Source organism: Pelophylax lessonae (assembly GCF_965119305.1).
Source record: "Pelophylax lessonae genome assembly, chromosome: 8".
Lineage (NCBI taxonomy): Eukaryota > Metazoa > Chordata > Amphibia > Anura > Ranidae > Pelophylax > Pelophylax lessonae.
Window position 1 is genome coordinate 43,851,487 of NC_138775.1, and position 21,248 is coordinate 43,872,734.

General features: G+C 44.8%; 1 protein-coding gene across 1 annotated transcript in view; it reads right to left on the reverse strand.

The window, feature by feature from the left end:
* Positions 1-2,139: 2,139 nt before the first annotated feature.
* LOC309561237 (peroxisomal acyl-coenzyme A oxidase 2-like) overlaps positions 2,140-21,248 on the reverse strand; it is a 121,452-nt gene continuing 102,343 nt past the window's right edge. Inside the window, exons 13-14 of the mRNA XM_082265031.1 lie at positions 8,772-8,904; positions 2,140-2,222 (exon numbers count right to left, since the gene is read on the reverse strand). Coding sequence (XP_082121157.1) covers positions 2,160-2,222; positions 8,772-8,904 — 196 coding nt within the window. The 3' untranslated portion in view covers positions 2,140-2,159. The remainder of the gene's footprint in view (positions 2,223-8,771; positions 8,905-21,248) is intronic.

Genomic DNA, 21,248 nt, shown 5'->3' on the forward strand with positions numbered 1-21,248 from the left:
GTTTGTGGGCAGTTGCGTTCAGGGACTGTTTTTAGAACGCAATTATTTGCGTTCGAACGTGTGTTTCCCGGCGTTTCAAACGCACAAACGCGTCCGAACGCGTCTGAACGCGATGACCCGCGTTTAGCGTTCGCGTTTTTCCATTTTAAAGGGGAATCATTTTTTTGACCTCTAGGAGCGCTTCTAAACGCAAACGCCCGCAAGCGCTGCTAAGTGCCCGCTAAACGCGGGTACAAACGCGACCGAACGGACGTTTCAAACGTCCTAAAAATTCCAGCATTCAAAGGGACTTTTAACAACGTCCCGTGTACATGGAGCCTAAGTGTAAGGCCCCTTTCACACACTCCGTCCGTCTTTCTCAGCGGGGGATCGATCCACCGATCCTCCGCTGAGCAGGAGGAGGACAGCTGTGTCTCTGTGCGGGGCACAGCTGTCAGTTCCCCATGCATCTCTATGGGGTAAATCGGATGGGAACGGACCGTCGGTCCGTTCTCATCTGATCCCATCCGATCGGCTGGACGGATGGAAAATAGGGTTTCCATCCGTCCAGATTTGATGGATCGGATGTCAGCGGACATGTCTCCGCTGACTTCCGATGCCCCATAGGGATACATGGGGGGACCGTTCAGATCCGCCAAAAAAAACGGACAGGCGGATCTGAACGGTCCGTCTGTGTGAAAGAGCCCTAATGTGTGCTGCTTTTACTAATCTGGCTGTTTTTTCTCCCTGCACACAGATTTCTCTGTGTTTGTAAACACAGAACTCTGACTGGACATGGCCGGTTAGCAACTTACTGCGCATGCGCCATGCGTTCCAAAAGGTTTCCTAATGTGACAGAACACGAAGCAGAGGCGGACATCTTCTTACACCCACAAAAGTCTTGAATTTTACATTTATTTTACCAGTAAACTCACCTTATATACTGAATCACAGTATTAAATTTGTATTATTATATTCTACTAAGTATAGCGAGCAACCTGCAGGTAGAAGGTGGCGACGGCTATCTTGCTACACCCCGCACTTCTCAGCGACAAACTGATTATACAGTAAAATAGACTATTTCACTCGGTCGCGGTGAAATATTCTATTTTAGTATATAAGATGAGTTTACTGCTGAACTAAATGTAAAATTGAAGACTTGCGTGGGTGGAAGATGATGTCCGCCTCTGCTTCGTGTTCTGTCACATTAGGAAACCTAATGGAATGCATATATATGTATAGTATGGTTCCTGCCATAGGCGTGCGCACAGGGTGTGCCGGGTGTGCCTGGGCATACCCTAATCACCTAGGGCACATTAGCATTATCGCTCTGTTTGCCAGTAAGGAGATGGGAAAGATCTCCCTCGGACCTGCTCTGCCATAAGAGAAGTGCCACACACTTCTATTTCACTTTGCCAGCAGGGAGAGTAATGTACCGGGGCCATATACATGTAGGCAAACACATGCATGTGTATTTAAACTTTGGGGTGCACACCCTAATGCAATAGGCTGCGCACACCTATGGTTCCTGCGCTATCTTGGATTTATTCCAGTCACCCTGATGCTGCACCACGATACTGGTGCTGTAAAACCGTTTTAATTGCCAATAATTTAAAGGGGGTTGTAGTGCGCTTCTGGGTGCTTAAAATATATATATTTATATTAAAAAGCACCCAGAAGCGCACTACAACCCCCTTAAATTATTGGAATGCATAGCGGCCATGTACGGCACTTTCGGTAGCAGAATCTGATAGGTAGCTGTATTCTGACAGAACACATGCACCTGCCGCCCCACTTGCAGTATCTTTAGTGAGAGAAGTCGACAGGAGTTTTAAAAAGGGAATACCCATCACCTTGCAGAGATATTTTACTTTCTGTTGCATCAGCGGAACAGGTAGTGAACGCAGATCCCCATAACTGGAGACAAAATAGAGTTTTTAACCTTTCCCTACTCTATCCAAAATGACAAAACAAATGGTTTTATTGCAGCAAAATAGAAAAGTATCTTTATTTCATATGTAATTTATCAAACCTCTACCAAGTCATGGCAGGTATTGCACATACGTGAACATTAGATTTTTTTTTTTTCTCAGATATTTCTTTAGGTTTACTTTTAGGCACTTGTGGTTTCCAGGCACTGACCAATCTGTATGTAAAATAGGTCCCCAAGAAGTCTGTGTTCATAATTTGGACTGGTTGCTTTGTAAATATGGCTTCAGGTATTTCTCAAACACTGGGCTCACCTGTGAAAAATCAAGCAGTGAAATGCAAAACATCAAGTAAAACTGATTTTTGGTTAAAACGTACAAAAACATTGTAGAAGACATTCACGGCTACATGACCAATAGAGTTCTGTGCATATTGCTGCATCCAACTTACACTATATCACCAATAGGGACGGGCTGTGTGTTCGAGTTGAACGTAAGTTCGACTCGAACATCAGCTGTTCATGTGTTGGCTGAACGCACGAACATGTGTTTGCTGAACGCTCGAACAAACGGGGCGCTCGGTGGGACGTTCGCCCTCTGATGAGTGCCCCATAATGTGCTGTGCTCTTGCAGTGCACTGGCTGATGATTATTGGCCAAAGCATGCACCTGACCTGTATGCTTTGGCCAATCACAGCACAATGTACTGTGAGAGCTATGATTGGCCAAAGCCAGAGTGTGTTTCAAATCACCTAATGGATCAATCAAGAGAAAGAGCACACACACCTGTCACCTGTACAAATTTTTTTTTTTTTTTGTTCCACACCGGAACAATCGGTGACATGGTTACATCTCAGGGGTAATTTTAGGTGTGGGATTAGAGACTACTCGTAAATTGCGTGAATGTTTCCGAGAACATTTGAGTGATGTTAGAACAAAGAAATCAACCAATGTAGCAAGACATTTTAATAATCATCATGATGGGGATATGAGTTTAATACACAAGTCCAGGTAATAGAGAAGGTACATCTCCCAGCTAGAGGGGGGTCATTTATTCAGACTCCTGTGTAAAGGTGAAGTATACTGTATATTTTGCCTAGGTTCTCGTATTCCCCATGGCATGAATTATGAATGGGATGTGTCCCACTATTTTGAGTAGAGATTCGCAATATATGTGTGTCTTTATGAATGGTTTCTATTGTTCACAGCCCACATCTTTCCACCGGCCATTTTGGACAAGGATATAGCTCCTTTTTTCTATATATACCCATCTTTTTGATTCTTCTTTTGTTTAGTTAAATATATATATACATACATACACACACTTTTATCCTCTCAGAGGTTATATGAGTGCAATGGTGCTTATACCTTGTATTTTTTTGCATTATTGGATTGGTGTTTCTTGTTATTTTTTCACTCGATTAATAATTGATATCATGCATACATATGTGACTATTATACACTTTGTTTTTCATGATTTTTTTCAAGAGCACCATCCTATATGCAAAAATATTTTAATATGACATCGGTGACAGCCGAGAATTAGTGGTGATTGAACATGTGCAAATATACACATGTCTTTGCATGGGTTGTTCTCCCTCTATGGTTACAAATACGTTTTTCTGGTTTATGCTGACGTTTTTATTTTATATGTTTTTCCTTCTCTTCTCCTTTTTCATTTTTTCACTTACTACTGCAGTGTATGTTTGTTTTTTATGTTCCATTGTCAGGGATTCTAAAAATAATTTTTTTTTTATATTTGTCTTTGTGTATCCTTTTACGAGGTAATAGCTCAGATTGTATTGCATCTGTTTTCCTGATCAACTGAGGCTGACAACTTGGAACCTCTTCAAACATATGCTGGGGATTTGTACAGGTGTGTGTGCCCTCTCTCTTGATTGATCCATTAGGTGATTTGAAACACACTTTCATTGAGTTTATTCGTGCACCTTGACCTATAAGGCCCCTTTCACACATGCTGTCCGTTTGTCCGTTTTTCATCCATCTGTTGACGGATGAAAAACGGACATCAATGCATCTCTATGTAAAAACGGATGACCACGGATGAAAAACGGATGACCACGGATGAAAAACGGACGACAACGGATGAAAAACAGACGACAACGGATGAAAAACGGACGACAACTGACAAAAAATGAACAACAACTGACGAAAAATTAACAACTGACGAAAAACGGATGAAAAATTGATGAAAAATGGATTGAAAACTGATACATTTGACGTGACTGAACTGATGAACTGAACAGACCGTATGGCCACTTTCACACAGGCGGACCATTCAGATCCGCCTGTCCGTTTTTTTGGCGGATCTGAACGGTCCCCCCATGCATCTCTATGGAGTATCGGATGTCAGCGGAGACATGTCCGCTGACACCCGATCCGATAAATCTGGACGGATGGAAACCCTATTTTCCATCCAGTGGAATCGGATGGGATCGGATGAGAACGGACCGACGTTCCGTTCCCATCCGATTACCCCATAGAGATCTATGGAGCCGTGTCTCCGCACACAGTGCGGAGAACAGCTGTCATTCTCCTGCTCAGCGGTGGATCGATCCCCCTCTGAGAAAAAGTGGAGTCCGTTTGATGGACACAGTGTGTGAAAGGAGCCTATGTCTGAAAGGGGCCTAAAAGAGCACACATACCTCTCTAAGATCAGCAATGATTAAGCACTTTGTGTGAAACGTGTCTGCTGAACTGTGTGCTCCTGTTCTATGTCGATTTTTGGACCTGTGATTTTTCAATAAAATATAGTTTCTTTTATCGCTGGAGGTGCCACTTTCTTTGCTTTGACCTATGGATTTCGTGGGCTATGGACCCTAGCGAGCACCCAGCTGTGAGGAATACTGCAGTTCTTCATTGGAATTATCCACTACAGGCAGCCTCTGAGCGGTGTGTACCCCCTTCTCCTTCCAAAGGCAGAGCGCCCTTGGCCAATCATGTCTCAGGGGCTAAGTCCACACCCCACACTATATAAGGGTGCTGCTTGCAAGGCAGCCGTGTATAGTGTGTGACAATAGAGATTAGGCAGGTAGTTAGTGTAGTGTGTTCAGTAAGTGTAGTGTACAGGTTATACCCCACTTCTAAAATGTATAGATATGTTGTAGTCTTGGGTCCCCTCTCTGTGCTCCTCAAGTTTGGTTTCTCTGTCACTTATGGTTCGGGAGCATGGTTAAGCTGACCAATATTTCCCACAGACGCCAATGAGCACTGAAAGCCGAAAATGGGTCTGGGCAGGAAGGGGGTGAAAGCGCCCTGTATTTAGGTGGTTAAGGGTAACCCTATAAGAGAATAAAAAAAAAAGTATGTGGGATCCTCCCCAAAATCCATACCAGACCCTTATCCGAGCATGCAGCCTGGCAGGTCAGGAAAAGGAGGGAGACGAGCGCGAGCGCCCGCCCCCCCCCCCTTTGAACCATATCAGGCCACATGCCTTTAACATGGGGGGTGGGTGCTTTGGGGCAGGTAGGGCTCTGCCCACCCCAAAGCCACTCTGGTCCATCCTGGTGGTGCTGCACAGAGATTGGTGATTTCAAATCCCTTGACTGCCTGCTTTGGTGCTGGCAGCTGAGCATCCTTAGTGATAAGTACAGAGGGGACAGTGTACGATGTTGGTTCACCTTTTAATTTTTCTGCAAAAATGAGCACTTTAGAATGCCAATTTTATAGCTTGTGAGGGACCGCTGGTGGCCTTGGGTGCATTTCACATGTATGGATGCGTACTTGCAGTCCATTGGCTGAGCTGTGGTGGACTGTTCGGCCTTCGCTAGGTATGTGCCTTGGTGTCCACATCTCGGCCTTCTCCTTCCTTTCCCCTCTTTTTCCCCCCTATTCCTTCTTGTAACTTCCATCCCTTCCTCTCCCCTCTTCCCCTCCAGTGTCTTCCCACCTCCCCCTTTGTTCTCACGATGCTGTATATTCGTTGCCAGTTATGTTACCTGTCAATCATTGCTGTGTCAGGACTCGCCTCTCCTAGGCGATGTGTAAGGTGCCCACTGATAGGGGTTGGCGACACGTCTTCGCGCCTCCCCTGGCATGCATATGCACCGTCTGCACCTTCCTTTGCTATATTTTTGAAAATTGTTCTTATACAGCACCTGAATATGTCTGTACAAGGTCACTACGTGCCTGTCCTCACCAAGCGCACTTTCGTGCCTGACTGCTGCTGTATTTAACTGTTGACTTTTTCTGTTGACTGGAGTGACTTTGTGCTCGTCCTCCTACTGCCTTTTTGTACGGTGCTTTGTTCTCAATAAAGAAATGAAAAAAAAATATATATTTTTTATAGCTTGTGTATCATCCTTCGAGGCAAATTTAGCTTCCATTTGAGATGCTTATGACCTTCTTTGGAGCAGATCTTAGCTACTTTTGCATGTTTCGGCACTTATTTTGTGCAGAAAAGTAGTTCTGCTAAACCAATATACAGTGCCTTGCGAAAGTATTCGGCCCCCTTGAACTTTTCGACTTTTTGCCACATTTCAGGCTTCAAACATAAAGATATAAAACTGTAATTTTTTTTGAAGAACCAACAACAAGTGGGACACAAGCATGAAGTGGAACGAAATTTATTGGATATTTCAAACTTTAACAAATAAAAAACTGAAAAATTGGGCGTGCAAAATTATTCAGCCCCTTTAAGTTAATACTTTGCAGCACCACCTTTTGCTGCGATTACATCTGTAAGTCACTTGGGGTATGTCTCTATCAGTTTTGCACATCGAGAGACTGAAATTTTTGCCCATTCCTCCTTGCAAAACAGCTCGAGCCCAGTGAGGTTGGATGGAAAGCGTTTGTGAACAGCAGTTTTCAGTTCTTTCCACAGATTCTCAATTGGATTCAGGTCTGGACTTTGACTTGGCCATTCTAACACCTGGATATTTTATTTGTGAACCATTCCATTGTAGATTTTGCTTTATGTTTTGGATCATTGTCTTGTTGGAAGACAAATCTCCGTCCCAGTCTCAGGTCTTTTGCAGACTCCATCGGGTTTTCTTCCAGAATGGTCCTGTATTTGGCTCCATCCATCTTCCCATCAATTTTATCCATCTCCCCTGTCCCTGCTGAAGAAAAGCAGGCCCAAACCATGATGCTGCCACCACCATGTTTGACAGTGGGGATGGTGTGTTCAGGGTGATGAGCTGTGTTGCTTTTACGCCAAACATAATGTTTTGCATTGTTGCCAAAAAGTTAGATTTTGGTTTCATCTGACCAGAGCACCTTCTTCCACATGTTTGGTGTGTCTCCCAGGTGGCTTGTGGCAAACTTTAAACTACACTTTTTATGGATATCTTTAAGAAATGGCTTTCTTCTTGCCACTCTTCGATAAAGGCCAGATTTGTGCAGTATACGACTGATTGTTGTCCTATGGACAGAGTTTCCCACCTCAGCTGTAGATCTCTGCCGTTCATCCAGAGTGATTATGGACCTCTTGGCTGCATCTCTGATCAGTCTTCTCCTTGTATGAGCTGAAAGTTTAGAGGGACGGCCAGGTCTTCGTAGATTTGCAGTGGTCTGATACTCATTCCATTTCAATATTATCGCTTGCACAGTGCTCCTTGGGATATTTAAAGCTTGGGAAATCTTTTTGTATCCAAATCCAGCTTTAAACTTATCCACAACAGTATCTCGGACCTGCCTGGTGTGTTCCATGTTCTTCATGATGCTCTCTGCACTTTAAACGGACCTCTGAGACTATCACAGTGCAGGTGTATTTATACGGATACTTGATTACACACAGGTGGATTCTATTCATCATCATTAGTCATTTAGGTCAACATTGGATCATTCAGAGATACTCACTGAACTTCTGGAGAGAGTTTGCTGCACTGAAAGTAAAGGGGCTGAATAATTTTGCACGCCCAATTTTTCACTTTTTTATTTGTTAAAAAAAGTTTGAAATATCCAATAAATTTCATTCCACTTCATGATTGTGTCCCACTTGTTGATCCTTCAAAAAAAATTACAGTTTTATATCTTTATGTTTGAAGCCTAAAATGTGGCAAAAGGTCGAAAAGTTCAAGGGGGCCGAATACTTTTGCAAGGCACTGTATGTGTAGACCAGCCTTTAGAGATCAAATACAGTTTCCTTTATTGCAATCAAACCCAGTTCTATTCAGGTGTAATTGAGCATCAAGTAAGCCAGAAGGCCCGTACACACGTAGCGATTGTCGGCCGTAAATATTCGGCCAACGTCCGATCGGCCGATTGTCGGCTTGTTAGTATGATGTTTCCGACAACCGACTGCGACTTTTCGGCCGAACAGAATCTGGTGTGCAGGCTTTATAATTTTTGTTGGCCAACACCAGAACGGCTGATTGTTCCTCAGTCAGTACAGAATTCGGCCGACAAACAGCAGATGAGCAAGACTGGGCATGCTCAGAGAAGAAAAAACCATCACATGACATCACTTCTGCAGTCGGCTGTTGTTGGCTGACAAAATTTGTGTGCAGTCTTTAGCACTTTTCAACCGACAGGACAGCAACGGACAAAAGACGGCCGATCGTTCGGCCGACAATCGCTACGTGTGTACGGGGCTTTACATCCTAATTCTGCAATGATATAGCTAAGCAAGAGCATGGCTCAACCTAAACTGCCAAGATCTATTATACGGACATTACAGGTGCAGCAATTTTACCCTAAGACTGGACTACAGAACACCTCCCCTATTTTCTGTTACCTTAATGGAGGGCGGTGTTGGGTAGTTCATAGATTGCTTTGAACAATGTAACTGCAATCTAGGACCAGCATTAGAATTTTTTTGTCTGCTGGGGAATGTTTTTTTTTTTCAGATTTCCATTTCCACATCATAACTGACGTATTTCCTACTGACCTCCTTTATACCTACCTTTTTGTTGTCAGGATTCCTCTGAGCCCACTCAAGCAGATTGTGATACACATTCCCATCATAGGTCCCAAGAGCAGATATTAGCTGTTGATCTGTGTAGTCAAAAGCGTCAACCAACAAAACTGCATCTTTCCTGGAAGACAAACCCCATCATTGTAAAATCACACTACTGTGCATAATGGGGGTGGGGGGTCAGTGTCAACAAGAACTACCTACTGACAACACTATGGCCTTGTAAACACAATACTGGTGCAATCCACAACCACAGTTACCTCCATAGCTCCGCTTGTCTGCCTCTCCTCCCACCCCCCGCTACATTTGGCACCTTTTGTGGAAGGAGGGGGGGGGAGCGGGCACCTGGTTTTCACGTGGCAAACGTGGCGTCCTTTCCCCGCAGCCAGACCATTCATAAAAGCACAGCCCGCTTCATGCATTCGCAGTAGGTTACCAGCAGTGAAGCCTCGAAGCCCGTTTCCCTTAGTCAAGATGGCAGTGCCAGCACCTGATAGATTAAGGACACCACCCCATTTCTGTAAAAGTAAACGCCCCAATATTAAAAGTCAGCAGCTACAGAATTTGTAGCTGCTGACCCAACTTTTTTTTTTTGGGGGAGGAGTCTGGAGCGGTTTTGTTCGCCAACGTAATCTCCCATACCAGGATTTCCTGATCTTTGGCTATTTGTGCCCTCATGGCAACCAATGCACAGATATTGTATAAGTCATTAATTTAGCACGTCTCCTCCCTTAAGCTATACAGAGAAAGCAGTGTGAATTATATTTGTGATTACCAGTAGATTAAGTTAATCTAATATCAATAACTCCAGCATACAATTAACGGGAATGCAAAAGTTTCAACTTTTAAAGAAGAACTCACAATGTCACATTAACACAACTTAATGGGCGGCCCCCTCCGTTGAAACTTCCAGTATATATGAAGACACAGCAGGTTGTACGTCAACCTGACGAAGCTACGCTTGTACGTAAGCAAAACACGTTGAAGTTACAGACCCATTTCGTGACATCTGAAGTCAATGCCCCCTTGCGCCTACACTGTCAGCGGGGAATCCTTGGAGCCCATACCCAACCACCTCAGGAGTTTCGTGGTGTGGAGCGATGCTTTGCGGGCCCACAAGTGAGGAAGCAGCAGGCAGACAAGGAAGACCTGGGAACTTCCAGAGACTACTGCTTATGCCTTACAGTCTGGTGCATGGTCATCGGGTGCATTGTCTGTGTATATTTGGAGTGGGAGCTGATTGAGGACATAATTTCCTCTGGCCAACGATACAATCAGCAGTACCTCTGGTGGATCTATATGGGTATGGGAAGATTGGCTCGATCCCCCTGCATCGGCCATAATGATGCCTAGATTTGCTATTACTTGCATGGCCAATAAGGGATTATGCATGACTTTTCTACCATGGTACAGGCGGTCCCCTGGTTACGAACACTATAAAGGACTGTAGGTTTGTTCTTAAGTCGAGTTTGTAAGTTGAACCAGTGCATTTTTAAGTGCAACTACAGCCTTTGCAGGGATGTGGGATGTTCTGAGTGCTTCTAGGCATGCAGTCATGTTATCTGGGGCTCTTGTGGCCATGCAGTACTGCAGTGTGGGATGTGTCCGGCGCTGCAAGATGGCTGCTCTGCAGCATCCAGGACCAGTGTGAAGCACAAGCGGCCGGCATTGGTGTCAGTTCGTATGTACGAGACATTTGTAACTCGGATGTTCGTAACTCGGGTGCTGCCTGTATAGCACTTTTTTTTTTTCACTTAGCATTGCAGCTGGATAACCGGTGCATTTTTATATGAACTGTCTGTTACATGGCTCATGGATCATCATGGCACTGTTTTGTGAACATGGAGTTTCACCTCATAGCCTGGGGATATTGCAGTGGCCATGCATTTGATTTCAGTAGCAGTCCGACTATTACCATTAAACAGCCCATCTTATGAGCTTTGATGACAAACTACTAGTGCTACCTTAGGGGAACATTCCTCCGACAATTGCCAAACCCGCCTCCAAAGGTTTGTTTCGCCACCCAGCCTATATCACTTCCTACGGTCATGCATCTGACTTCTTGTCTCTTGCACTCTGGAGCTAGTCACAGCCCACTTTGCAAATGCAGGAAGGTTCAAGAGGTTCCAGACTATACAGTGTCTTGATAAAGTATTCATACCCTTTGAAGTTTTCCACATTTTGTCAGATTACAACCAAAAACATAAAAATGGATTTTTGTAAAATCTTACCGTAAAATCCTTTTCTCTTAGCTCATTGACAGACGTAGTCCTCGGTGATACACCACCTTCGGGTTATGTTGCCTCCACAGGAGCAGGACTAGACAGGAAATTAAAAAGCTCTGGCCACACCCTAGGGGCAGTCCCAGAGGGTATATCCTCTCCCTCTCTGCCTCAGCAAATCAGTTATGTGAAAAAGCAGTCTTTAGAGATTTTAACCCAACTCAAAAAAACAGAGGGGCGGGGACTACGTCTGTCAATGAGCTAAGAGAAAAGGATTTTACGGTAAGATTTTACAAAAATCCATTTTTCTCTAGCGCTCATTGACAGACGTAGTCCTCGGTGATACACCACCTTCGGGACGTCCCAGAGCAGTATCACAACTGAGGGGTGGGAAAATGAAATCAAATCCCAATCTAGAAGGCCCAACCGGTGCCAACTAGAAGTTTACAATGCTCATCCTTAATGATGAGACTCAACAAAAGAGAAAAAATTTCTTTTTTTTTTTTTTTTTTTCAAACAGAAAAAAACCCTCGAGGTAGACCACCGGTCTCCTCAAATTGCGGCCTGCAAAACCTTGCGGCCAAATGAGGCATCCGCCGATGCCGTCACATCAATTTTATAGAATTTTGTAAAGGTATGTACCGACGACCAAGTGGCCGCCTTACATACCTGGACCACTGACGCCTGATGGCGAAAGGCCCAGGAAGTACTGAGCGCTCGAGTGGAGTGCGCCCTAACAGGGAACGGAGGACTCTGACCCTTAATAGAATAAGCCTGTACCACCGTTTGTCTAATCCATTTGGCAATGGTCGCGGCAGATGCAGGCAAACCCTTTCTGGGGCCATCCGTGATCACAAAAAGTGAATCCGTCTTACGGAATGATTCCGTAGCTTTCAGGTATACCCTGATTGCCCGAACCACATCTAAGGAATGCAACGCATGTTCCCGATGATGCTTGGGCTGAGGACACAAGGAAGGTAGTACAATATCTTCATTCAGATGAAAATCTGAAACCACCTTAGGAAGAAAAGATGGCTTAGGATGAAGTACTACCTTATCCCTATGAATCACTAGGTATGGGGACTGGCATGATAATGCAGCCAGTTCTGACACCCTGCGAGCAGAAGTAATAGCCACCAAGAAGGCCACCTTCTGGGATAAAGTAAGCAAGGGAATCTCCCTGATGTTTTCAAAGGGAGGTTTCTGTAGAACCGACAAAACCAAATTAAGATCCCAGGGCGGTAAGGGCGCGCGGACTGGAGGAGCCAGGTGCCGCACCCCCTGGATGAAACTCCGCACCAAGGATTTGGTAGCTAAAGGCTTCTGAAAGAAGATTGCTAATGCTGAAACTTGACCCTTGATGGTGCTCAAGGCTAGCTTCTGCTCAACCCCTTGTTGCAAAAAGGCCAATATTCGAGACACCGAATAGGTACGTGGAGGAAATCCTAAAGATTCGCACCACGCAATATAAGTCTTCCATGTGTGATAATAGACTTTGCTGGAAGTCGCTTTCCTTGCTTTAATAAGGGTAGGAATGACTGAAGTAGACAAACCTCTGTCCTTCAGTACTTGGGTCTCAATGGCCAGGCCATTAAAACCAGCGACTGTAAAGCACGAAGGTAAATTGGTCCTTGAATGGACCTACGGATAAAAAGCTGTGCTGTGGATGGGATCCAGTGGCCTTAAGGTCAGTAAATTCTGACCTTATTGAAGCATACCCATACGGATAATTTGATCCGGGAACCCTACGCAACCAGGCATGTAACCAAAAACACAGAAATAGAGAGAGGGAAGGTACCCTCTCTGGAAGGTTGCTAAAGAAGAGCTCACAGGGATTGGTTTGTGCAAAAACAAAATATAACCTTTATTAAATTTGGGTGCAGTACATACAAAAAGTAATATGGAAATCAATAAGATAGATACAAAAAATAAATAAAAAACTACCTAGTTACAGATTGAGACTCGGTAGCTGATGGCCGACCCCTCGGGTCGGTGTCGGTTGTGCATGAAATGCAAATGCATCAACCTTGCCTGGCACCTGTGGCACCTACTGGGGTTCTGTTTTAGGAGCTTACTATGGGGAGCGGGTGACGTATGATAAATTCATTTGAGTCACCAATTTACTCAACCCTATGTGTAGAGGTGTCTACTGCTCTGTATCCAGTTTATGTAAAAATGGTGTGTACCTTGGAAAAGCTTAATGGTGAGTATGGTAATGACCGGCAGTGGGCAAACGGACCTGCTTAAGGTAAGCAAGGACTGTCCATGTTCGGGTGATATAGAATGCACATAATTGCAACCAATCTAAGATTTAAGGAAGTATATGGTATATCACAAATCTAAATATACACATAAAAAGGGTGGCCACCCGACATGTAAACAGTTGCTGATTCCCTGTGGAGATCTCAGGGACTGTTCGGCACTTCCATAGTCATAGGGACAGAGAGTCCAATCATGTGATGGGGGTGGTGTATGTATCACCCGGTAGATATGGGACACGGACAAGATCTTACTGGATCTACAGTTGGCGGGGGCAATGAAGTATTGATGGGACTTCAGTCTCAGCCCGTGGTGCACGGAGGGAGCAGGCCAATCCGGAACTGGGGAGGTATTACCAAAGCAAAGATAGGGATACAGGATATATCTGTCTTAAAGTGTGTGTAGTGATACTGATCAGGGATGGGGCCCACCTAGTCAGAGGAAAAAGGGTTTAATAGCGGTGATCCATCCATAATCCTGGGTCAGTCCATCAAGGATATGTAACATACAGTGTCTGTGTGTGGGGATCGTATCGCTCACCTTACCTCTCTGATTGACTCAAATGTGGGATGAAGAAGTCCAGTACCTCTGATCAGTCATCTACTCACAGTGGATGGTGTGTCTCCTCTTGTCCCTTGCAATGGGATGCTCACCCTGGCCGGTGCTCAGACCTCCGGAAGTGCAGCCGGGAAGCTCTCTCACTCCGATGCTCTGTATCAGGCAGTAAGATGCCGCCGCTCCTGCGGCGCTGCTTGCTTCTGGCGTCCCACGTGGGTGTGCCGTGCTGGCCGTGCTGGTCCTCTAGAAGGTAGGTAAGCTTCCTACTGTGCCTGTCAGGTGCTGGCGTCGACCAGTTGACTAGTTTCGCGTGCCCTGCGCACGCTTCTTCAGAACTTAAAATGGTGTAGTCTCTTTGGGCAGAATAAATAATAGTCCTGATTTTTTTGGCAATTGATTTCAGCTGTCCCATAATGCAGACTATCGCCATCTTGTGGTCAGACAATGATATCACATTTGTAAGTGCTCAGTGGCAAAGAATATTTAAAAACAAAACGAACATATAAAAACATATGTACAGATCTTGATGAGAGTATTCTGACTTTGTGGCTTGTCAATTTACAAAGATGGTAACATAGCTATTTATGTACTACGTATGCCGTCATTGATAAGCTGATAAAGTGCAGTCCCCCAGAGGGGATCAAATGCTTGACATTAGCATGGAGGATCGGTGGATCGAGTCTCTGTTTTTGGAAAAAATATATATATTATTAAGGAAATTTATTATTTTGCGAAATTCCCTATATTCTTTGTGGGAGGTACTTATACATACATGGAAAACAGCCTGAGGAAAATATACCATAGAGGAAGGAATTGTTAGAGGATATATAGGGACTAACCGAAGTATCTGACTTTGTGGCTTATCAATTTACAAAGATGGCAACATAGCTATTTATGTACTACGTATGCCGTCATTGATAAGCTGATAAAGTGCTGTCCCCCGGAGGAGATCAAATGCTTGACATTAGCATGGAGGATCGGTGGATCGAGTCTCTGTTTTTGTAAAAAATATATATATTATTAAGGATTGAGACCACCTTGAGACCACAGACACTCCCTGAGACGAAGTTCCCACGGAACGTCTGCGACTAACATGTCCAAGTCGGCCAGGCCGGCTTGAGGAGGCCAGCCTAGAATTTCTAGGACCACTGGTGCTGATTGGATCTGAACCAGGCGTCCCTAGAGCTATCTGGCCCCGACCATCCGAGAAAGTCTGGTCGTTTTCTGTTCCCACACATTTATCAGATACCTGATAGTTATCAGGAAAGGTGATCTTTTCTGGTTGAACCTCAGGGACCGAAGTCACCCGACTAGAGGCTACTTGGCCTATCTGGTCAACCAGATCCGATTCCTGTGAGGTATCGGGACTAATCTTAGGAAAAGGTAAAGGAAAAGATCTATTCAGGGAACGGTAACTACCGCTTCCTGTAGTACTTAAATGTTGGAAGGGAAGAATCGCACCGGTAGTAGTGGTTGATTCTCGATCTAAAGTCCTGAATACCGGTGAAAACGTCCCCCCACCCTGAAACCGGGTGGGGGCGCACCTTCAGGCTGTGTACTCCTTTGCTTCGGGTTTGGCTGGGTTGGTCCTCTGCTTGTCCGACCAGCCCTTCTTGAACCCTCCTGGAGGAGTCTTGCCTTTCCCGCTAGTACCAGCCGGGCGCCCTTTATGGGCGGTAAAGAAAGGTCCTTGCTTGTTGCGAGGTCCCTTAGCTTTTGCAGCCTGTGGCAAAAAAGTGCTCTTGCCCCCAGTGGCATCCTTAATGATTTCATCTAGGTTGGCTCCAAATAGACGATTCCCCTGAAAAGGGAGATTGGTCAAGGTCTTTTTGGAACCTAGGTCAGCTGACCAGCATTTTAACCACAGCACACGTCTGAGGATCACTGCTAACTTAGATGCATGCCCTAATAAGGGAGTAGTGTCCAAGGCTGCGTCACAGATAAACCGTAGCCCTTGTATGATCTGTTCCATCAAATCAGATGTCTCCTGGGGAATATCTTTTCCCCTAAGATCTTGGCGTACCATTTTCGCCCATTCCGTAAGTGTCTGGGAAACTAGACCAATAACAATTACTGGTCTAAATGCTGACCCTATCAGAGAGAAGATAGTGCGGGACTCTGCTTCTATCTTTCGATCCACCGGATCCTTAAAGGACGAAGTGTCCTCCACTGGAATAACCGTGGCTTTATTCAGCCTGGAAATAGGCAGATCCACGACTGATGGTACCGTCCATTTCTTAATGATGGATTCCTCAAACGGATAGCGTCTAGCAATACGCTTGGAAATAGTAAAGGTACGTTTAGAATGCTCCCATTCTCCTTTAATCTGATTACCAAAACATTTAGGTACAGGAAAAGCCTTCGCCGTCTTGATGGGCTTATTAGTACCAAAAGGCATCTCTGTTTCAGTTGCCTCTGCCGGTAAAGCCTCAAGTTTTAAGGTTTCCTGCACTGCCACAACTAGTGCGTCCACCAATGCTTCTTCCTGAATTATAGCAAGAGAAGAAGCGTCCTCCTCACTGTCTGAGGGGGCTTTACCTGGGATAACAGCCCTTGCAGAGGAACCTGCAACTGCCATGACCATCTCTGAATCTGAGTCAGAGGTGTCAGATGGTATAGGGGTAGGCGGGGGTCGCTTCCTTGACCCCCGTCCCTGACAGGCCGCCTCCACCCGAGCCACCATAGACTCCAAAATTGCTGTAAATGACTCTATACTCTGTGCACCGGCGGGTCCCGAGGCCCCCTCGAGGGAAACAGGTGGGGGAATATGTGTGGCAGGGTCCATGATAACTCCAGTTACTTCCTGGATAATATAATTCAAAAGTAAAGAAAAAAACTTTTTTTTTTTTTTTTTTCTTTTTCTGCCCCCCAGCGCCACAAAAAGCCCCTTAGTGTTACCTGCTAGGGATCCCTATCGATCGAGAGAGAGAGAGATAGACCCCCAGGCTCACCACTTGATGCTCAGAGTTTAACTGCAACAGGTTACAGCGCTGTCTTGACAAACAGGAAGTCTTTGGCTGGCTGCCCAGGAAGAAAGGAGGCGGCTCCGCCCCTCTGCACGCCTTCCGGCGCCTCCCCCAAGCTCCACGAGGTGTAGGATCACCTCAAACATGGCCGCCCCCATGCTGGAGACACGAGGCTACGCCAAAATGGCGGCTCGTGCGATCCAGCAAAAAAAATGGCGGCGGCCTGTACTGAATAGCGGTGTGCTGCAGGGCACACAACACTCTCTCTGCATGGGGATATGGCGTGGTTGGCGGTACCGGCCCTGGCGGACCGCATGGCCGTTTGGGAGGCCTGCTAATAGCTGGAGATCTGATTTGGAAGGCAGTCTACATGTCCGTGGCTTCTGACTGGTAGGTAGCTTATACTTAACCCATAAGATTCCCAGAATGCCACAGATTACATTTTTTAAACATGTATACAATAGATTGTTAGCTCCCAAACCAAGCCTCCTGGCTTTTGCACACATAAATCACACTCAAAGTAGGAGGATCTGTGACATGTTATAGGATAGAAAGGACTCTTTCTTACCATACAGAGAGGGGCCCGCGTTCACCACAAAACCCGTCAGGGAAAAAGGGGGAACATACTACTCACCATACCGGAACCAGGCGGGCACCAACTCCTGACAGTACCCCTCTCCACCGGGGCGGGAGGGCTGTCGACCGATACGGACGCCGTGACTCATGGTCTTTGGCGTTTCAGCGAGACGTTTAACTCGCGGGTTCAGTCCTTTTAATGGGACTTTGTCGCGGCCGACCCAGCGCGGAGCTATGGCCTGCACGCGCTCGTAGGCTGAACTGGGGTGACCACCGGATCTCAACATCCAGCCCGTCGCCCAGTTCAGCTTTCTTGCTTGAAGATCTCACAGGAACACTGGAGAAAAAGCTGTCTAAAAAAAAAATCCTTTAAGAAAAAATTCTTGCCAGGACCTAAGATCCCAGCAAGGTGTCTAGGTCCTTACTCCTAACTAGACAGAAAATAACTGATTTGCTGAGGCAGAGAGGGAGAGGATATACCCTCTGGGACTGCCCCTAGGGTGTGGCCAGAGCTTTTTAATTTCCTGTCTAGTCCTGCTCCTGTGGAGGCAACATAACCCGAAGGTGGTGTATCACCGAGGACTACGTCTGTCAATGAGCGCTAGAGAAATGTATTTTATTAGGATTGTATGTGATAGATCAAACACAAAGTGGCACATAATTGTAAAGTTGAAGGAAAATGATAAATGCTTTTCAAAATTTTTTATAAAAAAATTACCTGAAAAGTGTAGCTTGCATTTGTAGTCAGCCCCCTTTAAGCTGATACCCCTAACTAAAATCTAGTTGAACCAATTGTCTTCAGAAGTCACCTAATTAGTGAATAGAGTCCACCTGTGTGTAATTTAATCTCAGTATAAATACAGCTGTTCTGTGAAGCCCTCAAAGGTTTATTAGTGAACCTTCGTGAACAAGCAGCATTATGAAAGCCAAGGAACACTCTAGACAGGTCAGTTATAAAGCTGTGGAGAAGTTTAAAGCAGGGTTAGGTTATAACAAAAATATCCCAAGCTTTGAACATCTCAGAGCACCGTTCAATCCATCATCTGAAAATGGAAAGAGTATGGCACAACTGCAAACACAACCTACCAAGACATGGTCGTCCACCTAAACTGACAGGCCGGGCAAGGAGAGCATTAATCAGAGAAGCAGCCAAGAGGTCCATGGTAACTCTGGAGGAGCTGCAGAGATCCACAGCTCAGGTGGGAGAATCTGTCCACAGGACAACTATTAGTTGTGCTCTCCACCAATCTGGCCTTTATGAAAGAGTGGCAAGAAAGCCATAAGAAGTCCTGTAAAGCTTGTGAGAAGCCATGTGGGTCAGATGAGACAAAAAATTTACTTTTTGGCCTAAAAGCAAAACACTATGTGTGACAGAAAACTAACACTGCCCATCACCCTAAATACACTCCCCTCACCGTGAAACATGGTGGTGGCAGCATCATGTTATGGGGATGGTTTTATTAAGCAGGGACAGGGAAGCTGGTCAGAGTTGACGGGAAGATGGATGGAGCCAAATACAGGGCAATCTTTGAAGAAAACCTGTGAGTCTGCAAAAGACTTGAGACTGGGGTGGAGGTTCACCTTCCAGCAGGACAATGACCCTAAACATGCAGCCAGAGCTAGAATGGAATGGTTTATATCAAAGCATATTTGTGTGTTAGAATGGCCTATTCAAAGTCCAGACCTAAATTCAATTGAGAATCTGTTGCAAGACTTAAAAATTGCTGTTCACTGGCAATGGGCAAATGATTCACTCTCTAGATGTGCAAAGCTGGTAGAGACATACCCAAAAAGTCTTGCAGCTGTAATTGCAGCAAAAGTGGTTCTACAAAGTATTGACTCAGGGGGGCTGAATTCAAATGCACGCCACACTTTTCACATATTTAAAAAAAAGGTTTTAAACAATTTATCATTTTCCTTCCACTTCACAATTATGTGCCGCTTTGTGTTGGTCTATCACATAAAATCCCAATAAAATAAATTTAAGTTTTTGGTTGTAACATGCCAAAATGTGGAAAATTTCAAGGGGTATGAATACTTTTTCAAGGCACTGTACCTTTAGCAACGTCTACAAGGCAGTCCTGACCATTACATACAGAGCCTCACTTAGTAGCACCCACAATGAGATGGATTCTATTGTTGCACATTTTTGGAAATGTGGTCCTGTAGTAGAAGATTCCAAGTATTCGACTTAACACATCAGATTTCCCAACATAAAGCTATACATGAGGGCAACTTACTCCTGTTTATCAGCTTCGACCAATGTAACTACAGTGCATTCGGCCCCCTTGAACTTTTCGACCTTTTGCCACATTTCAGGCTTCAAACAAACAAAGATCTAAAACTATAATTTTTTATGAAGAATCAACAAGTGGGACACAATCATGAAGTGGAACGAAATTTATTGGATATTTCAAACTTTGTTTATGTATATAAAAAAACTGAAAAATTGGGCATGCAAAATTATTCAGCCCCATTACTTTCAGTGCAGCAAACTCTCTCCAGAAGTTCAGTGAGGAAGTTCAGTGAGGATCTCTGAATGATCCAATGTTGACCTAAATGACTAATGATGATAAATAGAATCCACCTGTGTGTAATCAAATCTCCGTATAAATGCACCTGCACTGTGATAGTCTCAGAGGTCCATTTAAAGCGCAGAGAGCATCCTGAAGAACAAGGAACACACCAGGCAGGTCCGAGATACTGTTGTGGAGAAGTTTAAAGCCGGATTTGGATACAAAAAGATTTCCCAAGCTTTAAACATCCCAAGGAGCACTAATATGGAAATGGAAGGAGTATCAGACCACTGCAAATCTACGAAGACCTGGCAGTCCCTCTAAACTTTCAGCTCATACAAGGAGAAGACTGATCAGAGATGCAGCCAAGAGGCCCATGATCACTCTGGATGAACTGCAGAGATCTACAGCTGAGGTGGGAGACTCTGTCCATAGGACAACAATCAGTCGTATACTGCACAAATCTGGCCTTTATGGAAGAGTGGCAAGAAGAAAGCCATTTCTTAAAGATATCCATAAAAAGTGTCATTTAAAGTTTGCCACAAGCCACCTGGGAGACACACCAAACATGTGGAAGAAGGTGCTCTGGTCAGATGAAACCAAAATCGAACTTTTTGGCAACAATGCAAAACGTTATGTTTGGCGTAAAAGCAACCCAGCTCATCACCCTGAACACACCATCCCCACTGTCAAACATGGTGGTGGCAGCATCATGGTTTGGGCCTGCTTTTCTTCAGCAGGGACAGGGAAGATGGTTAAAATTGATGGGAAGATGGATGGAGCCAAATACAGGACCATTCTGGAAGAAAACCTAATGGAGTCTGCAAAAGACCTGAGACTGGGACGGAGATTTGTCTTCCACCAAGACAATGATCCAAAACAAAGCAAAATCTACACTGGAATGGTTCACAAATAAACATATCCAGGTGTTAGAATGGCCAAGTCAAAGTCCAGACCTGAATCCAATCGAGAATCTGTGGAAAGAACTGATAATTGCTGTTCACAAACGCTCTCCATCCAACCTCACTGAGCTCGAGCTGTTTTGCAAGGAGGAATGGGCAAAAATTTCAGTCTCTCGATGTGCAAAACTGATAGAGACATACCCCAAGCGACTTACAGCTGTAATCGCAGCAAAAGGTGGCGCTACAAAATATTAACTTAAGGGGGCTGAATCATTTTGCAAGCCCAATTTTTCAGTTTTTTATTTGTTAAAAAAGTTTGAAATATCCAATAAATTTTGTTCCACTTCATGATTGTGTCCCACTTGTTGTTGATTCTTCACAAATAAATTACAGTTTTATATCTTTATGTTTGAAGCCTGAAATGTGGCAAAAGGTCGAAATGTTCAAGGGGGCCGAATACTTTTGC